At 37.1% G+C, this 20,308-nt stretch overlaps 2 protein-coding genes across 2 annotated transcripts; both read left to right on the top strand.

Annotated features, from left to right (window-relative positions):
- The first annotated feature begins 147 nt into the window (after positions 1 to 147).
- helb (helicase (DNA) B) lies at positions 148 to 9,756 on the top strand. The gene is made up of 13 exons (XM_039668193.2): positions 148 to 496; positions 1,312 to 1,659; positions 2,296 to 2,501; positions 2,602 to 3,657; positions 4,752 to 4,929; positions 5,058 to 5,199; positions 5,397 to 5,533; positions 6,421 to 6,505; positions 6,579 to 6,638; positions 7,157 to 7,355; positions 7,484 to 7,642; positions 7,721 to 8,350; positions 8,931 to 9,756. Exons 1-13 carry the CDS (start codon positions 283 to 285, stop codon positions 9,060 to 9,062), a joined length of 3,546 nt encoding a protein of 1,181 aa, XP_039524127.2. The 5' UTR covers positions 148 to 282; the 3' UTR covers positions 9,063 to 9,756.
- Positions 9,757 to 10,176: 420 nt separating this feature from the next.
- dera (deoxyribose-phosphate aldolase (putative)) lies at positions 10,177 to 17,110 on the top strand. The gene is made up of 9 exons (XM_039668647.2): positions 10,177 to 10,339; positions 10,822 to 10,919; positions 11,001 to 11,148; positions 12,589 to 12,684; positions 12,797 to 12,931; positions 13,690 to 13,818; positions 16,326 to 16,438; positions 16,511 to 16,660; positions 16,924 to 17,110. Exons 1-9 carry the CDS (start codon positions 10,309 to 10,311, stop codon positions 16,978 to 16,980), a joined length of 957 nt encoding a protein of 318 aa, XP_039524581.1. The 5' UTR covers positions 10,177 to 10,308; the 3' UTR covers positions 16,981 to 17,110.
- The last annotated feature ends 3,198 nt before the right edge of the window (positions 17,111 to 20,308 follow it).

The raw sequence follows: 20,308 nt of genomic DNA, 5'->3' as shown, positions 1-20,308 counted from the left end.
ATAGCATGTGATATTTAACATTATATACAATACTTTAATTATTTTTATTTTATTTAGGTTAATTTTAATTGAGGTTAATGTTTTACATAAATGATGTAGTATCTAATCAGGTGTGACGGTTCCCTTTACTAGTGCTTCCATTGACCGGAAGCAGTGCATAAACTGAACGGACTTTTATTTTGGTGTGCTGGTTGCCTATCATGTTTACTGTCATGAGGTCACGAGTCAAAAATTGAACCGCGCTCGCGAACTGTTGAAATCTTAAAACGGGCTGCAGTAAACATGGCGCGGCAAAGTCCCTCCGCCGGATTAAAAACCATAATTGGTTACATTTTACCAGAACAAGAGGTTGTCCAGTCAAACCAAGATGATGTTTCAGTAAGTGAAGATGAAGACGATCAGGAAATACAGCCTGAATTTCTTGACATGAAAGAGATGGACTCTGTCTCATCTGGGGCAAACTTATTTAAATCATCCGTGCCAGCGTCAAAAGAAGGTAAAACAACATTATATTTTACCAAACTTGTTTCCTTTGGTATTATGAAAACAAAGTTAGCAGATGTAAATTTGTTTGGAATAACAGCAGACGCACTCAACAAGTAAACATAGTTATGTGTTCAGTAAACATAATAACATTTTTTTCACTTAACATTGCTACAAGTAACCATGTTTTCATTTTACAAGTTTGTAAGTAAGAAAGCGGTCATGTTTGTATTTTGCATTGTGGTATGAAACAAAGTGTCATGATACATGACGTTTTACATAGGGTCACTGAAAACTGAAATTATTGGTCTTAATATTAGATTTTTTTTGTTTGTTTGTTTTTCTTGTAGGACATTTTTCCAACTTCAAGCATTGTTTTCTTAAATTGTAATTTATTTTCTTAAATTGTAATTGAGTTTTAAATTAAAATGATCATGCATAAGCTATATCATTTTAAATTTTGAACCACTTACCCATATGAAGCAAGATTTAACTTTAATTGTTAAAAGTTACAAAGTAAGCCTGTTTACGATTGACTGTTACAAGTACGATTGACTGTTACTGTTAAAAGTTAAGCCTATATTTATAGATTACATTGTTGTTAGTAAAAACAATCATGTTTAGTACAGTTCACACCATGTCAAAGTTTTACAGTTTACACTGTTTCAATTAAAATCAACTAGCCATTGTTTCTCACTCCTACGGGAGACATAAAGCTTAATTTTACAGTTAACCTTCTTGTGGAAGTTTTGTTTATAGACATATAGGCTCGTCTTTGTTTATGAACCGAACTATTGATATTTCATGCATGTCTTATTTCTTTTGCAGTGTCATTCATGGTCGGTGAAAAGATGTACCGGGTTGAGGGCCGTTTTCTCCTCTGTGACCCCTGGTGGAAAGTAACCTGCACAGTTCGTCAAGGCCAGCACAAAGCTTTTCTCAAAGGCTATCCCTCCTACAGCCTCCGCACCAATCTGAGATCAGAGGGACTTGTGTCTCTTTTTCTTAAAGCATGCAAAGCACAACTTGACTTCATTAAAATGTTCATGGAGTGGTTGCCCAATGACAGACATGTTGAGCTTGTCAATTTGCTGGACGTCCTGCAGGAGTTTGAAGATTCATCACCTGAAAAGGAAGCTGTGGCTGTAGAGCTCAAGGGAAATGTCAATTGCTCAGGTTGGAAAATGTAAACCATGTCTAATTGTATAATATGCTTAACACATAAAACGATATCAGAGTTGCTTTTGAAGTGATTTTTGGCAGAATATTATATTTAGCATGTGTTTTATCGTAAATCAAAGACACAAGCTATGTTTCCATCCAAAGTGGTGAATTTAACTTAGATGCAGAATTAGAATATAGCATAAAACATTTGAGACTAATGCAGTATTTCTATTCCAAGAAGAAAAAAACAACTTAACTTTCTGGGAAAATGGCGCAAAATATCTGTAATAAAAATGGACGTTTTTGCAATTTGGGGAGGATATGATTACTTTTCTTTGGTAGTGTGAAGTGTATTCGTTAATGTGTTTCCTTCGTAGTTTATGCGTATGTCTTTTCGTATTAGTAATGCATTTTTGGAATTAATGTGCAAAATACCGAAAAAAAATCATATTAAAAATTAAAATTGGTGGATTGAAACATAGCTACAGAAAACATCTAAAATGCTGGTTAATTTCCTAAGCCTTAACCTATTCTAAATCCAAACTATACTTTTTGCTCATATAATAATTATGAAAAAAAAGTCATTCAAATAATTATACCGAAATCATAATCACAAACCTTGTTCTTGTTAATTGTCTTTAAACACAGTCGCTTGGACACACGTGAGAGTCGCCAGCTTGTACCCTGGAATCATGAAATACTTGCCAACATTGCTGCCGGGTCAGTTTATGGAGATAATCAGAGATAATTCTGAAAAAGATGACCCTACTGCACAAGAGCAGAACAATACAAATGTCTTGGGCAAACTTGAGGAGCTCATTAAGACTGATGTATGGAAGTTGGGCTTCAGCCATGTAAGATTGCTTCCCAGGACACTTGTTGTTTGGTTTCTAAATCTAAAGTTCACATTATTTCCTTCACTATTTGATATTCTTTAATGAATTTTTTCCACAGATTATGTTTAAAGAATTACGTCTCATCCGGTGTGAAGCAAAGTTGGAGGCCTTCAAAAGCTGTAATTTATTCTCTAGTATCCCCGTGCTCCAGCGTGACTCCTTGCTCTTGTATGCGGAACTGAAAAGACACTGCAGAGTCACTGGCAGCACGTATGCCGACCGGGAGATGTTGCTGGATAAGATATTGGCTGAGACCGGAGATGAGGGTGCCTGGACTGCTTTGCATTTTCTTGAGAATCAGGGGGTGCTGATTAGGGAGGTCGAAAAGGTGGCGCTTAGGAACCTCTTCGGCTATGAGAAAGGCATTGCCGAATGCTTGAGGAGCTTGGTTGAGGGAGAACCCTGGAGGATCCACTTGGATGTGAGGAAGGTTCTTCGTGAAGCGCAGCTGGATCGATTAAGAGCAAAAGCTTGTGAAAAACGCAGTATGGCTAATCCAAGGAAATCTAAGGCTGATGCAAAAATATCCATTTCAGCAGCCCAAAATGACATTGTTCAGGGGGCCGTGTGTGAAGAGATGCTTCTTGATGTTGCCCAGCCTGATACTTCAAGCGTGGTCCACAATGGAGGAACGGGAAAACGTTGTGATTCTCCTCAGTCCTTTGAAATTACAAAGCTCACTATTAAAGAGGAAAGTCACACTTCAGACTCGGACGACTCGGATGACTCCACCTACATGGATGTTGATCCGTCTACTATAGAGTTGGACCCCGATCAGGTGCGAGCAGCAGAAATGATATGCACCAACCCAGTAACCGTGATCAGTGGGAAGGGAGGTTGTGGAAAGACTACAGTGGTCAGCCTGGTGTTTAAGGCGGCCATGGAGCAACAGACAAGTGACAGGGAAGAGGTGTTGAAGGCCTGTGAAGACTTTCAGAATGACTCCCAGGGGTCCAGTAATGGGCTGCTGTCAGACGTACACGAGGAGAAAGAAGAAAGTGAGGCGAGTGACAGTGATGAAAAGCCTGTGGAAGTTCTTCTAACTGCTCCTACTGGGAGAGCTTCTTCACTTCTTACTAAGAGAACCGGCTTCACTGCTTATACTATGCACCAGGTATAGTTCACATAACATTATACTACATTTCATAATGTAATGCTGCATAACTTAAACATAATTTTACACCATAATATTTCACAACATAATGTACAACATGACTTTTGCGTAAACGTACACTTCACTTTCAAGTGAAGTGGCGTGTTATCTATGCGCATTTGTGCTATCCGCGTGTATGTCTACACAGTTAAATGTCTGAGTGATTGCGTGTGTACGTATGTACATGCCGTTAAATATCCGAGCGAAACGAAGCAAAATGTTGATCTACATCTGGGGAGCGATTATTTTTTTTCCCCTAGGATTGTAAGGGAACACTCATAAATGGTATTAACCCCAGTGACGGGTAGGTTTAGGGATGGGGTTGGGGGTAAGTCACATATTTATATATACAATGATGTAACGTTAAGTCAATGGCAATCATAAACACTCTGAAAAGCGATTATGCGTGTTGATAGCATGCCAAAAATGGAAATTGGCGAATTTGGGAAAATGGAAATTGGCGAAAAACGAATTGGCGCGTCATACATACGCCATTTCATGAGATTTCATGAGATAACACTATATAACGTTTCATAACGTAACTTTGAAACTTAATAGATTTCACAACTTTACACTACATAACCTATCATAACGTTACATAACTTAAACAACAATTTGACACTACACTACTTTGCTGCAGGCATTTCATAACATTCAATTTCACAACTTTACATAACATAATAACGTAAACATGACAGCTTTACAGTTTTCGTTGCATTGCATGACTTTAAACATCACATAACATTTCATGACTTCACATTTCAGAATATTTCTTAAGCATTGTAGAACTTTACATAATATTCCGTAACATAACATTACATGGCTTAAACAATATTTACATAACTTCACAATGCATTGCATAATATTTCATACTTTACATTACAGTTAATTAACATTAAATTACAGCTTTGTCAGTGTTGATTGTCTCTGTTTTCCAATATGTCCAATAAATTAATATTTTACACAAATTGTTCATCCCAATTTGAGTATATATAGATGTCTCAGTTGCTATTGATACCTTATTTACATGGTCAACCACTCCTCCCTTTCTTCAGATTTTATGGAGTTTCATGAATACAGAAAAGGATCCCAGTGGAAATCCTAAGCATTGGAAGTTCTCGAAGGTGCGGGTACTGGTGGTCGATGAAGGGAGCCTGGTGTCTGTTCAGATCCTTCACTCCATTCTCAGCATGCTTACCAAACATGCAGACCTCCAGAAGTTCATCATTTTGGGTAGACATTGCATGCATAATAGTTTATCATTTCATGTGTATTTGCAATGTATTTATCAGTGACTTTTTGCAGTTAAAGTACTTGTTGTTTTAATATTAAAACCAAAAACATTTATTTTGTGTCTGCAGGAGATGTGAGGCAGCTGCCCAGCATTGAACCTGGAAACACACTGCACGATCTGTTTGAAGTCCTCAACAAGGTCCGTTGGGCCATTGAGATGAAGACCAACCATCGTGCCGAGTCTGAGCTCATCGTCAGAAACGCTGGACTGTGAGCACATAGCTTGTACTCTGTATTGTTTGATGAGCTTTTAGAAAATTGAGTAACTTCTTAGCTTTGGTTCCTTATTGGTTTGTTGGCTGTGTGTACATGTTTTCATGTACAAATATGGATTTTTTTTTACAAATGTTAATGGTGCTCAATTCTAATGACAGTGAATTAACCATAATGCTTTTATTTTATTTCAGCATCTCAGAGATGGGTAAAAAAAGGCTTTACAGTCCTCTGGAGTTTGATGCCTCCATAAAAATGTCAAAACCCTCCACAGTGTCATCTGACAAAAGGTTCATATTGGTCAAAGTCAGTGAGGAAAATTATTCTTTTGGTAAGTGAGTAGTTATGAATTATGTGGAAAATGTGTCATTTTCTTTCAAAGAAATGTACTTTAAATGGCTTTATTCAGTTAACAAGACTTGTACAGTATAATATAAGCCAGGAAGTGAAGAATTGTGTTCTTTGCATCTGTAGTAAAGCTGTTAAGCTGAAGGCCTAGACAATCCGAATAACAAAAGAAACACACTGATCAAATGAAAACCAATCACTGGTTCGTCTTCAAGACATTTGTGTGGGCTCCTGTGTGTCTATTGTACTGCAGGTTTTCCTGAAAATACACTTCCTGTTGTCTGTGACTCATTTGATACACAGCCACATTCAATACATTTTACTCCCCCTTAAGAACCTCAGTGCAACTTTTTGGCACACCGATATGACAATTTTGGCCGATGCCGATAACCTATAATTCTTTATTTGAAAGGTGATAACTGATATATTGGCAGATAAATCAAAATTGAGGACCTAATTAAAAAAAAATTAAAGTCTCACCATTAAAATCCATGTCCCAAACACACAATTATAATGGTGTTCTCATTATAATTTTATGTAGCCTATATTATAGAATATATTTTTCTTTTTTTAAATGATTTCAATCATATTTCAAGCAATTCAAAACCATTAGGGTGTGAACAGTAGTATCTATCTTAAGTGTCTCAGCTGAAGGAAATAATCCATTATGTATCAGCTAAAAATGAATGGACCGATAATGAGAACATTAAAAATGAATATATAGGCCAATGCCAATATGGTAAATTAGAAATAAAATACCTAATTACAAATCTAATGCAGTGTTGAGACACTAACTGCAATTACTGTCATTCATCAAAATGGTATATATCTGATTTTGAGCAATAACAACACATTTCTTTTGCTGCTCAGGCCTCCAGGATGCTGTTAAATTCTTACTTAAGGAAGCCCCTGGATTGGAAAGTGATACATCTTCACAATTTGTGGCTTTCAGGAAGTAAGACAGATTAAACTTTGTCGCTCTTTGCTGAGATGTTAATCTTTGCTAAATTTGTTTCTTTTGTTCACAGGAAAGACTGTGAGTTGATTAATGAGCTTTGCTGCAGCCATTATTCTCAGCATACCACAAAGTTAGTTTTCTTACAAATACATTTGTATTCCACTTTATACCACTTCCATATCACTGTAAAAAATATTTTCAAGATTTGTTATCACAACATATTTTCTTTTGTCAAATCAACTTTATAATAATTTATTTAGTTGAAATAACTTATCATTTTGAGTTTCTGATGATTAAATCAATCTACTTCATTGTATTAACTCACTTTTCCCAGTTCAATCAACTTAAAATTTTAAGGCAACCCAGGTTACTTACTTTTTTTAAGTTAAACCAACAATATTTTTTTACAGTGTAGTAATCACAACATTTTTTTCCTTTGTCAAATCAACTTAAATAATTTATTTAGTTGAGATAACATGTAATTTTGAGTTTCTGATGGTTAAATTAATCTCCTTCATTGTATTAACTCACTTTTTCCAGTTCAATGAACTTAAAATTTTAAGGCAACCAGCTTACTTACTTTTTTTAAGTTAAACCATCAATATTTTTTACAGTGTATGTTTTAATATTAAGTGCATTTAATTTCAGGACTTCCAAACAGAAATTGAACTTTCAAAAAATGGATAAAGTTTGCTGCACTAAGAATGGCTATGTCTCAGACCCAGAGGAGAAGAGAGGTGTGACTGTCGGAGTTTCACGTGATAATGGCGATAGACAGACACAAGATGAACAGACGAAGGAGAAGAAAGAGCGCCTGTGCAATGGGGAAATTTTCTTTATTAAAGATGTACTGGAGATTTATTTCTGCATTTATTGATCATCTCAAAATTATTTTTATGCTTTTAAATTCAAAATGCTTAGTTTTGAGTGATAATAACCTGAGTTGGTTTAACTTGTCCTTGTAATTGTACACAGGATGTGACGGATGAGGTTGGGGAAGGAAAACGTAAGAAAACGTACCGCTACCTGACACTAGATGATGTAAATGGGCGCGTGGTGATGTGTGACTACAGGGAACTACAGAGAGAGTGTAAACTGCGGCATGCTTGGGCAAGAACCATCCACACCTTTCAGGTAGTGATGCTCTTTGTTCATCTACGGCCCTGTTTGTCTCTGATTCATGCAAATTGCTTATTTGTTTTCTCACTTCAGGGCTCAGAGGCGGAAACTATTGTGTACGTTCTTGGAGACAGCATTGCTCAAAACTGGCAGCATGTGTACACTGCAGTGACACGCGGTCAGAAGCGTGTGTATGTGGTGGGTTCAGAGAGCGAAATAGAAGGAGCCATCAAGAAAAGGATCACCCCACGTAACACACGATTGTGCTCGTTCATCAAAACAACAGTTGCCAAACAATGTCCTGAAGACACTTTGACTCAGTCTGCCTGCAGTCAGAGTCAAGTAGAGACCCCTGTGAACCACAGTTTCGGGCCTTCACAGTCCACACCCTTTGTGTCACATTGCCACAGCCGCCCCCAGTCGTTCTCCAGCACAAAACCTTCATGTTTTCGACACCTCTACAAGGAAGAAAATGGACACAACCATCAAACATCCAATATCTCTTTACAAGATGACATGACATTCACTCAAACCTACACTTGGTCACCCATGGATGGTTGTGATGAGCCAAGCATGGTGAAGAATGAACATGTGTCCGAATTATCCAATCAGGTTGAAGATGCAACGTTAGAGACTATCAGCTCATCCCCAAATGAAAGCAGCAGGGGCTCTAAACGGCTGACTTCTGCGGACATCTGCAGTACGCCGACTAAACTACCAAAGGTAACGTATACACTAGAACATTTAGAAATGATTGGCAAACAATGTGCTATTTTGTAACAGATCACAAAACAATTTTACTGGATATTTGATCATTAAGATGTCACACCAGAACTCAAAGCTTTATTGGTGCAATGGCATTATGAAAAACGTGCTGGTGTCAAGATTTCTGGACCCACAGAGGGGTTCTCTAAGAAAACAAAAGACTTTTCTGGAAATTAACATTTGAACTCTGTCTTGCAAAATTAGCACCCTCTTCCAAGACACAATCACACTGAGTAGATCACACCTCAGTATTGTCTTATCTGCATTTCCTTCCCTTCAGTCTCTTCCCCCTCTCCTCTCTCTACTACTAAAACTTTTATTTTGAAGTTTAATTATTAAAGTCTTCTTGTATGTGCAGAAAAAAGAAATATGTGATGAATGTGCCAGATATTAATATTTGTGATTCTAAATTAATTTAGGATCTAAATTTGCAAAATTGGAACTCCATCCATAGACAACATATTATTGGAAATTAAAGTCATATACGGAGTGTTTTAGGATGAAGTGCTTAACATTCTGTGATCTCCTCTTGCTTCAGATAACCATTCCAGAAGAGTCTCCTTTGTGCAGCTCAAGGCTGAATCTTCTGTCCATTACGAGTCCCAGCTCCAAAACCCAAGGCCGACAGCTCTTCCGAGACGATTCTGATTCTCATTTTGAAAAGCCTTAGAGGGGTCATTCTCAGACCCAACATGCTAAAGTGGAAAGAACTAAATCAGTCCAAATGTTCATGTTATTTGGCTAGGACTAGAGGATTTGGATAAACCTGAATTAGCGTTTTACATAATTATGAGTAATTTTCTAGTTTCACCCTTGAGGATAACGATATCTTGCAGTATATTATGGCTTTGTGCAAGAGATGTGAGTTCTTATTTCTGTTAGACATCCTTTGAAAAGTATAATTCTTAAATCATAACAATTGAGTAAAAGAAGGCTTAGATCTGAAACTGAAGTGGGTAGATCAGATTTGTAATGAAAGTTATAACTCATTCTTGTAAATTACCATATCATTTTTAAATTACTTTTATGTATTTATCTTTCCTGGCAAACTTGTAAAAAAAAGGTACAAACATGTTATGCAGTTTTTAAAAAATGTTCACGTTTATAATATGAATCACGGCGTTTGTATCTTTTGGGGCTGAAGCAAATGTTTGACTCTAGACTTCACAATTCAGGATACTTTAAAAACCGTCACAGCTCAATACAAAATCCATTTGAAGTTTGACTGGATGTTGTCATTTTTGGCATTATTTCGCTTTTTATTTTAAACCTGAGTTTATTTCAAAAGCTCAGTATGATGGTTGAACATCACATCATCTAATCCATAGCACCTCATATAATAAAGCACAGTTCATTCAAGCTCACATGCTCTCCTGTTTCTCATCTTAAATGTCATCCTACCAACTTGTTTCTCAAATCTAATGGGCAGCTTTCATCTCTTTTAATATATTGTATGTAGATACATTTAAAATACCCCTAAAGTTAATGAAAACATCGAGTGCTTTTTGTGTATTTTTGTGGATATTTCTACTTTACCGTCCGTGTCAAGGAAAAAAAAAACATCTCAGATAGGCTACTCACTTGTGAAAGAGACCCTATACTTTTGTTCAAAATAAGTCGATTATTTCTATTTTAATATACCGATAAAGACCCCTCTGCTACATGTTTTTTTTTTTATTTTATTTATTTTTTTTTATAAATGTTTAGTGACATAGAAAAAACGTCATCACTCTACGCCTTGCGTAGCGGTGAAATGATTGGCTCGAAGTGTTCTGCGATATCGAATCAGTGACGAGCAATCCCGGAAGACGCGCAGTGAAAGCTGTCAGTGTGCAGAGCTTTCTTTTACTGTAACTTACTTTTCAAATCAACCCTATTTTTAAAAGTTAATTTCATCTAGTGAGTTATATTTCACCATGTCCGCAAGAAATCCTGGAATGCATCTTGGTAAGTTGGTTATTTTTTTTATTAATTAAAATTAATTCCGCTACTTTTTCACGTGATAGGACAGGCATTTAACGTTAGTTAAAAAGAACACAAGACAGAGATTAACGTTAAAGTTCTTTGCAAGCTACTAATGAGCAACAGGCATTGTGGTATAACTTAAGCTGTACGTTGAACATCATGTAAAGTGCAACGTATATTGTGTGTGGTTAATCTTTAACTCAATCTGACCAGTTAAAACTCCACAATTCAACCTTCATACGGCCTGTGTAGTTAATATATTAAGAGTTTCTGGTTAATCTTAAGGGTAATTCTGGTTTTCTTTCGTTTTTCCCTATATACAGTTGAATCTAAACTCTAGACAAAATGCCCTTAATGAATTTCACATGACCCATGTGTCTCATGACACAAGTTGAGCAGAGGGAAGACCACCAGACTACACTGATATTAAAATGAAATAATCATTTACTCTTGCCTTATTTTAGATCTGGAATGGGTGTCAAAAGTCAGAGTCAACACCCAGGCTGTTCTAAAAAGAGCCCAGCAGATCCAGGGACACAAAGTGGCCAAAAAACAGTGGCAGGTAAACTGTTTACAATATTTATGTTACATGCTCACTCCTACTGCTTGATGCCATCTTTATTGACCTGCATTGATATTGTAGGCTGCCTGGTTGCTGAAGGCTGTCACGTGCATTGATCTGACGACCCTCGCTGGTGACGACACACCTTCCAATGTCCATCGACTCTGTATGAAGGCCACACAGCCCATCCGTCACGATCTGCTGAAGAGCATGGACATGCATGACAAAGGTGCCGTTGTCCGCATATACATGTTTTTGTCACATCATCCCCGTTGGTGTCGTGCACTTATATCTTCTGTCACTCATATTGCAGTTTGCAGTATAAAATAAGCTTACTACCATTACTGTTAACAAATTACTGTTAGAAGCACTTTAGATCATAGTAATTGACTAATTACTCCAGAAAGTTGGATCCATACAGATTACTAGTATATTTAATGATGGCTTAATGACAAATATAAAAAGTCTTAAACTCATTATTGTTCCCAAAGTGCTAGATGGTTTTCTTTTTTTTTTCTTTTTTCTTGTCTGTAAATTTATCTTTAATATATTTTATAAGTAAGCAATAAAGTACGAGAGGCTGTGCTGTATCGCGAATAAGTTAGGGCTGAAGGGCATTGTTAAGCACTACGTGATATTTAATACCTTAATTTTTTATTATAATAAACTACTGGTCAAACGTTTGCGGTCATTAGGATTGTACTTTTTTGAGATAAATAAATACATTTATTTAGCAAGGATGCATTAAATTGACATTAAAGTGACATTAGACATTTGAAAAAGACAAATGTTGAAATTATTTTACCACCGTTTACACAAAAATATTAAGCAGCACATCTGTTTTCAACATTTATTTATTTATATATATATATATATACACTGTATATATATATATATATATATACTTTATATATATATATATATATATATATATATATATATATATATATACACTGTATAAAACATAAAGGTAAACATCTGCATATTTCAAGGATCATGTGACAATGCTGCTGAAAATGCATTTTTGCCATCCCAGGAATAAATTACATTTTAAATGTACTAAAATAGAAAAAAAATATTTATTTTAAATTGTATAAAATTTCACAATATAATATTTGTTATATGTTTAATCAAATAAATGCAGCCTTGGCGAGAATAAGAGAAAGATCTCAAACTTTGTTTTGTATTTAGTATTGTATTTTATTTTATTAATGTTTATAAATGTTAATTATTTTGTTATATGTTATATTATATTTTATTATGGTTTTCCGTTGAAGTAACATAAGCGTGTCACTGTATATCTGCCCACAAGAGGGAGATAAAGCTCTTTTCACTGAAATTTACTGGCTGAAGGGATCAGTGACTGTAACAACTTAAATTCAACCTTTTACTGAATAAAAAAAATTGTAACACAAAAAAACATTAGATGTTAACCGAACTTTAAGTGTTTTCTTTGTATTTTTACGCTGTATTACTTTTATATATGTATTCAAATGTAGTCCTTGCATGAAATGAATGATAGATTTCTTTTACTTTAAACACTGTGTGTGTGTGTGTGTGTGTGTGTGTGTGTGTGTGTGTGTGTGTGTGTGTGTGTGTGTGTGTGTGTGTGTGTGTGTGTGTGTGTGTGTGTGTGTGTGTGTGTGTGTGTGTGTGTGTGTGATTCCAGGAATCACAACTGCAGCTGTCTGTGTGTACCCATCACGGGTGGCTGATGCTGTAAAGTCTCTGAAGGCGGCAAACTCTAGTCTTCCTGTGGCATCTGGTAAGACATTTAAAACGGCTTATCTTAAAACACATTTCAATCCTTCTATAGACATCATCCCAGAGAGGGTGCAACTGCATTGTCTCACCTCATCTCATTCTCTTTGCTTCAGTGGCCACTGGTTTCCCTGCTGGACAGACGCCATTGAAGACCCGTCTCGAGGAGGTCCGGATGGCTGTGAAGGATGGTGCCACAGAGATTGATATTGTCATAAACCGGACTTTAGCGCTCACTGGACAATGGGCAGGTGTGTGTAACCAGGGTACAAAGGGAATGCAGATACAGTTCCTACCAAAAAAATAATTCTTAAACCAGATTGTTTTCTGTTGGTTTAAAGGGGTCCTAATTATGCTTGTGAGTTGCTTTTTGAGCATGAAAAAGGTCTACAAAGATACAAAGTCCACTCCAAACAAGAGTTATTCTCCATATCAGCAAGCACTGTTTCTGATCCCCCTGAAACATCTTGATTTGTAGTCTTGAGTTTTCTTCTGGGAACGTACACGTCACATTCCTCATTTAAACAATTCCCGTCCCAAGCTTTGCACACACAAAAAGCCTGGTTGAATTGCGTTATTGTAGTAGTTTGTTATAGTTGGTAGTTTGCGAATTGTAGTAATTTGTTGAAACATTCGTGACATTTCTGAAACGCTAAGTGGGTGACCAATCACAACACACTGATCAGAGCACATTGAGCTTCTCGGAAGGAGGGGCTTCATAGAGACAGGAACTGAACAGAGTGTTACTGAGAGGTACTGCAACAAAATACTGTAAAATATGTGAAAATTAAGGTGTTTTTTGACCCAAAAACAATATCAAGACTTTGGCATAATAGGTCCTCTTTAAGCTGCTATCTTCCAAACTGAACAGCTGACAATGCCATAACCATCACACTTCTTTATATAAAAGGACACAAACTGTTTTTCTTCAGTTCTACTTTGATAGTTGGTGAACTTACAAATGGATGACAGTTGATTTTTGTCTGCCGTTGTTAAATGATCTCCTCAGCCCTCTACGATGAGATCCGGCAGTTCAGAGAGGCCTGTGAAGACGCCCATATGAAGACCATCCTGGCAGTTGGAGAGCTGGGAAACTTCACAAACGTCTACAAGGCCAGCTTGGTGTCCATGATGGCAGGTGAGGACATTAAGCATAGATCTCAGAGGAAACATTTAATTCAATTTAGAAACATAATAAAATGTATTGTTGAATTTTTCTACCCTTGTCAGGCCTTGTCACACTTCAAATGCACTTTCAGTCTTGTGGACTTACAAAGGCTGCCGTGTGAATGTGTCAGTTAAGTTCATGAGACTGTAGGGTGTCCAATTTGTCAATTTAGGTGTCAGAAGGGTGTTCACGAGCGCCCTCGATGCGTTCCCGATACACACTTGACTTTACCGAGTCTGTACTAAAGCGATCTCCGCAGCAGACTTCTTCCTGAGTAGTCAAAGCAGCGTTACGTAATGAAAGTGCAGACTCGTAGGAAGACCACAAGCGTTTAGGGTGCCATTTGGGATAGGGCCTCAGAAGAATGCACACTTTTTAGTGTCTGTGTGCAGCTAAACCAGCTAAATCTGACCCCCTTGTATGGTCAATACCAACAGTGATGCTTGCCTTAAGCAAGTTTGATCTTTTGTCCAGAGTGTGGCGCCATTGCTCATCCTTTTAGCACTCAACATCCAGATGTCACACACACACACACACACACACACACACACACAGAGAGAGCAGGCCAGTGACTGTATGCTTAAATAGCCATTGCACATTAAGCCGATTACTGTACCCAATTGTCAGCGGCTCTGATAGGGATCGTTATTAAAATGCATTGCTTTTGTCGCCGCGCTCATTCCTTAATCTCCCCTTGTTCCTATGAATTGCGTATGAGGTTTCTGAAATTGAATGATAATTTCACCTATTAATCTGCGACGCCGGAGCTATTTTACTCCCACGCTCTCCGGCAGTGTCCCCCCGCTCCGCCGCAAATGAATAGAGCTTCATTACTGTCGCCCGCGTTTAATAACCGTTATCCATTATCGTGTAATTAAGACTCCCCAGAACGAATCTCAAGGATTATGTCGGTTTGAGGGAGAGGGTGAGCAATAGAGTGAAAGAGTGTCGGAGGAAAGGGGAAGGGGTGGGAAAAACACATAGAACGTATCTTTAATGAACTGTAAAATGTTCATCTTGTTCTGTGCGGTAATGAACAGTCATTAGACATGAGGAAGGGCAGGCGGGACTCGGGTGCTGGGGGTTAGAGCTGGTCCACAGTTTGTGGTTCATCCATTAGAAGCGTCATTTTATCTTCTATTTTTATCGGAACGCTGATAAACCGTAATTGGCTATGAAGGAGAGGAAGGGAGAAATGAAAGCTCTTATTGATGAAGGAACGCACACCCTCTGAGCCCTGCCGACGGGACCATATGTTCTTGTCTAGCCTCCCCTGGCCTCGCGACTAATGTCCTGTCGGGGTTCAGAATCCGACGCCTCGCTGAAGTGCCTGAATGGAGGTGCTAAAAAAAGTGCTGGGCTTTCTATTTTGAAGAAGTGAACTTTGATATGTCAGTCTGTGCCAAAAAAAGTGTCATTTGGGCTTTTATTGATGAAGAATTAAAATACTAAGCGGTGTGACCTGAAATATGCAGATCACATTCAAATGTGCTTCATTTGCTTTTGAAACTCTTGGATTTATAATTTCAAGAGAGGTTTTAGCTTGATGACTCTAAATGTCATGTGGTGTAACCATTGAGTAAAAATTAAAAGCATATCTTCCTTGCACCTTGAATAATTGTGAATAAGTGTACACATCTTAAGGCCTGTTCACACCAAAAATGATAGCTATAGCGTCCACATCAGCGGATGATATCGTTCTGTTTCAGCTCTTTAATGCAGGATGGATTCTGATTGGCTGTCGATTGTTTTATCATTCATCAGCTGGGAAAAAATCATTTTGAAAGTGACTAACAATATTGTTCTTCTTTCTGTGTTGTTATTGTTATAGTCGTGGTGTGGCTTCCTCTATTCTTTTAAATGTAGATTTTTTTTTTACTTTATCTTTATTGTTATCGTAATCCCCTTCCGCGGTGTAAACGGTCCTTTAATAATTTTCGTCATTTTCAAAAAGATTTTTAAAAACATTAACAATTATCATGAATTATCAATTCATAAATACCATTGTTTTTGGGGAGTCACTCGAGATGACATTTAACAACCTTAACTAAAAATTATTTTGCCATAAAAAGGTACATAAAAAGTATCTGATATTTTAAGAGACTTATTGTCCTTTGTCAATATTTAGTTTATTGATTTTAATTTATTTGCATGTTGGTTGCACCACATGACTTTTTCGATAATTTGTACAAAATGGATTCCAATATTTATAATGAATATATATATATATATATATATATATACATATATATATATATACACACACACAAACATACCTTATATATATATATACATATACATATATATATATATATATATCAACCTGAATTTTTTTACTTCATGCCCTCCAAAATATCAATATAAACTTTAGAAATTAAAATAATGGTCTAAGTTGTCTTTTCTCTGTCTGAATGAGGATTAGAGTGGACCATACTTCATGCCACTTGTCAAAAGGCTTTGTATTTTCGAACCTCTAGGATCGGACTTCATCAAAACTTCTACCGGGAAGGAGTCAGTCAATGCCACTTACCCCATTGCCATAGTAATGGTGCGAGCCATCCGTGACTACTACTTGAGGACAGGTCATAAGGTAAAGGACCTACATCACCTTCTTTCTCTGGAATCATCCAGCCTGTTTGACTGGTCATTTGTTGGTCCTCAGGTGGGTTTCAAGCCCGCAGGAGGCATCCGTACGGCACAGGAGTCTGTAGTGTGGCTGACTCTGATGAAGGAAGAGCTCGGAGACGAGTGGCTCAATCCTTACCTTTTCAGACTAGGAGCAAGTAGCCTGTTAGCTGACATCGAGCGGCAGGTAATTACACCAACATCGTTTCACACTCTCAAAGCTGCTCTATTCTGACTTCAGATGTGATAACGTGATAATTAGCATCCATTATGGCTGGAAACAGACACTGTTCAGGGAGTGCGGCGTCGTGACCCAGGTCACCTGTGGTGAATAGAATATAGATTAGCTCTTTTATTAATGTATTAGGCTAAATGTAGCTGCGTTTGACAAAGCTTTGTCATCATATTGAAGCTGAACGTTATTTTAATCTAAAATTTATATTGTTACAGATTTACCACTACGTGACCGGACGCTATCCCGCCTATCACGAGCTTCCTATGGCCTGAGTTTAAAAAAAAGATTTGGGCTGATGAAAGCTGATCAGTGACACAACGGAAAGACATCACACCTGTTTATTATGAAGTGCAGTATCTGTCCTAAACTAAGAATATATTTTATTAAATTGTAAAAACGTAAGATATGGATGTCTTTTTTCAAGTTATCTTGCAGAAAAAATGCAAACCCAAGAACATTTCTGGATGACATGGTTTAACCTGAACCGTCAGAAGTAAAAGTGCTCGCTTTACGTCAGCGCAAAGGCCTCTTGCATCACTTTCTCATATCTGCGATTCCCAGCCGCAGTTGTTCCTCAGACAAGCGTACAGATCTCGTAAGCTGCACCTGGGGTTACGCTATCACTGTCCGAGGCTGATGTTATTTGACTTCCGTTGAGCTAATTTCATTAATCAAGCGCTGGATGTCAGAAGTGTGTGTTTGGGATTAATTAAGAGGGGTTAAGAGAGTTTAAATGATCAGATAAAAGCGCGTGCCAGTTAGAGCTTCGTTTGAAGACCGAGAACTTTCTTTTTCTTCTCCCTCTTTCTTCTTTAATTAAGAGATCTCGGGCCGTGCCCTTGACTGGGATGGAGGATAAATGACTGAATTAATTGCGGAATGGGGAATGAGCCGAGAGGTGCGAGTGGAGTGAGATTGAAACTTCGGTAAATTCAGTCGGGAAACTGGAGCACAACTAGATTTGTATTCACTGAGAAGCAGTAAAAGCTTAATAATACCTGCTATCCTAATACCTGATATCTATCTATCTATCTATCTATCTATCTATCTATCTATCTATCTATCTATCTATCTATCTATCTATCTATCTATCTATCTATCTATCTATCTATCTATCTATCTATCTATCTATCTATCTATCTATCTATCTATCTATCTATCTATCTATCTATCCGTTCGTTCTTCCATACATCGATTTTTTTCTCCATCCATATGCAGTATCCATTTGTCCATAATCCTTCTGTTAATTTCTGTCTATCCACCATCTATCTATCCATCTGTTTGTTCGTCCATCTATTCAGGCGTTCATCCATCAATTCATTCGTCCATCCAAATGCAGTATGTGTCCATATATTCTTTCATCCTTCTCTTCATTTCTGTCTACCTTCCATCCATCCATCCATTCGTTTGTCCATCTATTTTTGCGTCCATTCATCTGTCAATAAATCCATTTGTCCATACATCAGTCTGTCTGCTGTCTGTCTGTCTATCCTTCTGTTCTTTTGTCCATCCATATTCAGTATCCAATTGTCCTCATATTCTCTATCCCTCTATCCATCCATTCATCTGTCCATCCATCCATCTGTTCGTTTTTCAGTCCATTCATCCATCCATCCATTTGTTTGTCCGTTCATCCATTCATACAGTAAATCCATCTATCTTTTTCTGTCTGCTGTCTATCCTTCTGTTCGTTCGTCCGTCTGTCCATCCATCCATCTGTCTGTGTATCCGTCTGTTTTTTTCTGTCTGCTATCTATCCTCCTGTTCATTTGTCCGTCCATCCATCCATCTGTCTGTATATCCGTCTGTCTGTCTATCCTTCTGTTCATCCATCCATCCATATACAGTATTGATTTGTCCATATATCCTTCTATCTTTCTGTTCATTTCTGTCTGTCTGTCCTATCTATGATTCTGTCTATAGTGTTATCGATCTGACACACATTGATAAGCTGTTCAGCTGATTGTCAGCTGTGTGTTGTGCCTGTGTTTCATTAGCCGAGAGTCTGTAGTAGTTTATGAGGCCACACTGGCTGGGCTGAGTAAGAGTGATGGAGCCCCAGTGCTCCCTGAGGCCATGACAGATTAGCTTCACTTACATAAAGGCATGTAGATCATCTGCAATCTGGACCCGTGGCCCTCGCCACCAAGCCAGATAACGCTGAGGGATTGAGTTAGCCTTTAGATTGATTCTCTCCTCCACAGACAACACTTCCTCTCCTTCGCTTTCTTCCCTGCTTTTCTCCTAGCTCTTGCCTCTCTTTTACTCAATCACATTCTCTCCTTCAGGCATGTGTATTTCTTACGAACTCCTATAGCTGGAAAATACAATATGTGATTTTTATTAATCTTGGTCCTCTTCGCCTGTCTAACACAAAAACAATGCTATAATGGTGCATTTTAAGCTGAAATAAACAAATTTGACTAATTCATAAGAAGAATATATTATGTATACTTGCGTGCCAGTAAATTGTATCACTGCAGCACAGTGGCCTGTGTGTCCATGTGTGTGTGGAAAGACAGTCTCTCGTATGGCAAGAGATAAATATAGTAAAATATAGATTTATAATATATTAAAAATCAGGTTCGCTAGTGTTTTTAAAAATATAATATAGTAAATATAGTATGTTTAATTAAAAAATGGCAATTGAAGACTGAATATTATTTTATGCTGATGCAAACAAATGGAATAGGAGTTCACAAAAATTATTGAAACTTATCAATCTTTAACACCATTTTTCCCACTGAAGTTTGTCTTCTATATCTCGTATTGCTAGAAAAAGTATTGTGAATATGTGATATATCAGGCAGCCCTAGTTAAGTTTTTGCATCCATTTCCACCCTTTAACACATTTTCTTTCTTTCAAATCTTTATGAACATATCCATTTGTTCTAGCAGTCTAATTTGATTATGAGGTCATGCAGTGAATGAAATGTAAATTAACCAAAGAAACAGCTGAAATGCCAAAGGGAATGACTGAATTACATGTGAATTATTCATTAAAATATGTAGGTCTACTGTTCCATCCGCTGTTTTGCATCTGAAGTGTTTCATTACATTTGACATACAGTCTGATACAATTCTTAACATCCCATGGAAATCTTGAAATGGGAAAACTTTGTGGTTCACAATGGCATTCCCTATGGGGTCCAAAATGTGCCAAAAGAAAGTCAAAACTGCCTTTGCCGAGTAAATAAAACCTACTCTAGTTGGCTGGTAATTTTATTTTAAGCTTTGGCCAATTTGTAAGAACGGTGGCAACATGTAGAATATTCTTCTTTGAATGAAGAAAGCTGCCAAAATTATAACATGAGAACTAAGTGAATAAATAAATATATACAATTATTATGGTAAAAGGTTTCATCAGTTAACAGTAGTTACTAACTACTTTAGTTAAAATGACCAACACTTCTACATCATTTATTAATCTTGGTTAATGTTACTTTCAACATTTACTAGTACATTATTAACATGACGTTTTGCATTTAACATTAGTCAATGCACTGTGCACTAACATGAACAAACAATAAACAACTATTTTTATTATCTAACATTAACAAAAATTAAAAATACTGTAACAAATGTATTGCTCATTGATAG

This window comes from Pimephales promelas, chromosome 24, assembly GCF_988280905.1.
Source record: "Pimephales promelas chromosome 24, fPimPro1.hap1.1, whole genome shotgun sequence".
NCBI classification, from domain to species: domain Eukaryota; kingdom Metazoa; phylum Chordata; class Actinopteri; order Cypriniformes; family Leuciscidae; genus Pimephales; species Pimephales promelas.
This window is presented reverse-complemented; position numbering and strand designations above follow the sequence as displayed.

What these genes read in the sequence shown, in the direction of transcription:
- helb (XM_039668193.2), top strand. Translation starts at nt 283, where the DNA reads ATGGCGCGGCAAAGTCCCTCCGCCGGATTAAAAACCATAATTGGTTAC. An exon ending in TGAGGAAAATTATTCTTTTG is followed by an intron (nt 5,534 to 6,420) that starts GTAAGTGAGTAG and finishes TTTGCTGCTCAG; the next exon opens with GCCTCCAGGATGCTGTTAAA. An exon ending in CGCCGACTAAACTACCAAAG is followed by an intron (nt 8,351 to 8,930) that starts GTAACGTATACA and finishes CTCTTGCTTCAG; the next exon opens with ATAACCATTCCAGAAGAGTC.
- dera (XM_039668647.2), top strand. Translation starts at nt 10,309, where the DNA reads ATGTCCGCAAGAAATCCTGGAATGCATCTTG. An exon ending in AAATCCTGGAATGCATCTTG is followed by an intron (nt 10,340 to 10,821) that starts GTAAGTTGGTTA and finishes GCCTTATTTTAG; the next exon opens with ATCTGGAATGGGTGTCAAAA. An exon ending in CATGGACATGCATGACAAAG is followed by an intron (nt 11,149 to 12,588) that starts GTGCCGTTGTCC and finishes GTGTGATTCCAG; the next exon opens with GAATCACAACTGCAGCTGTC.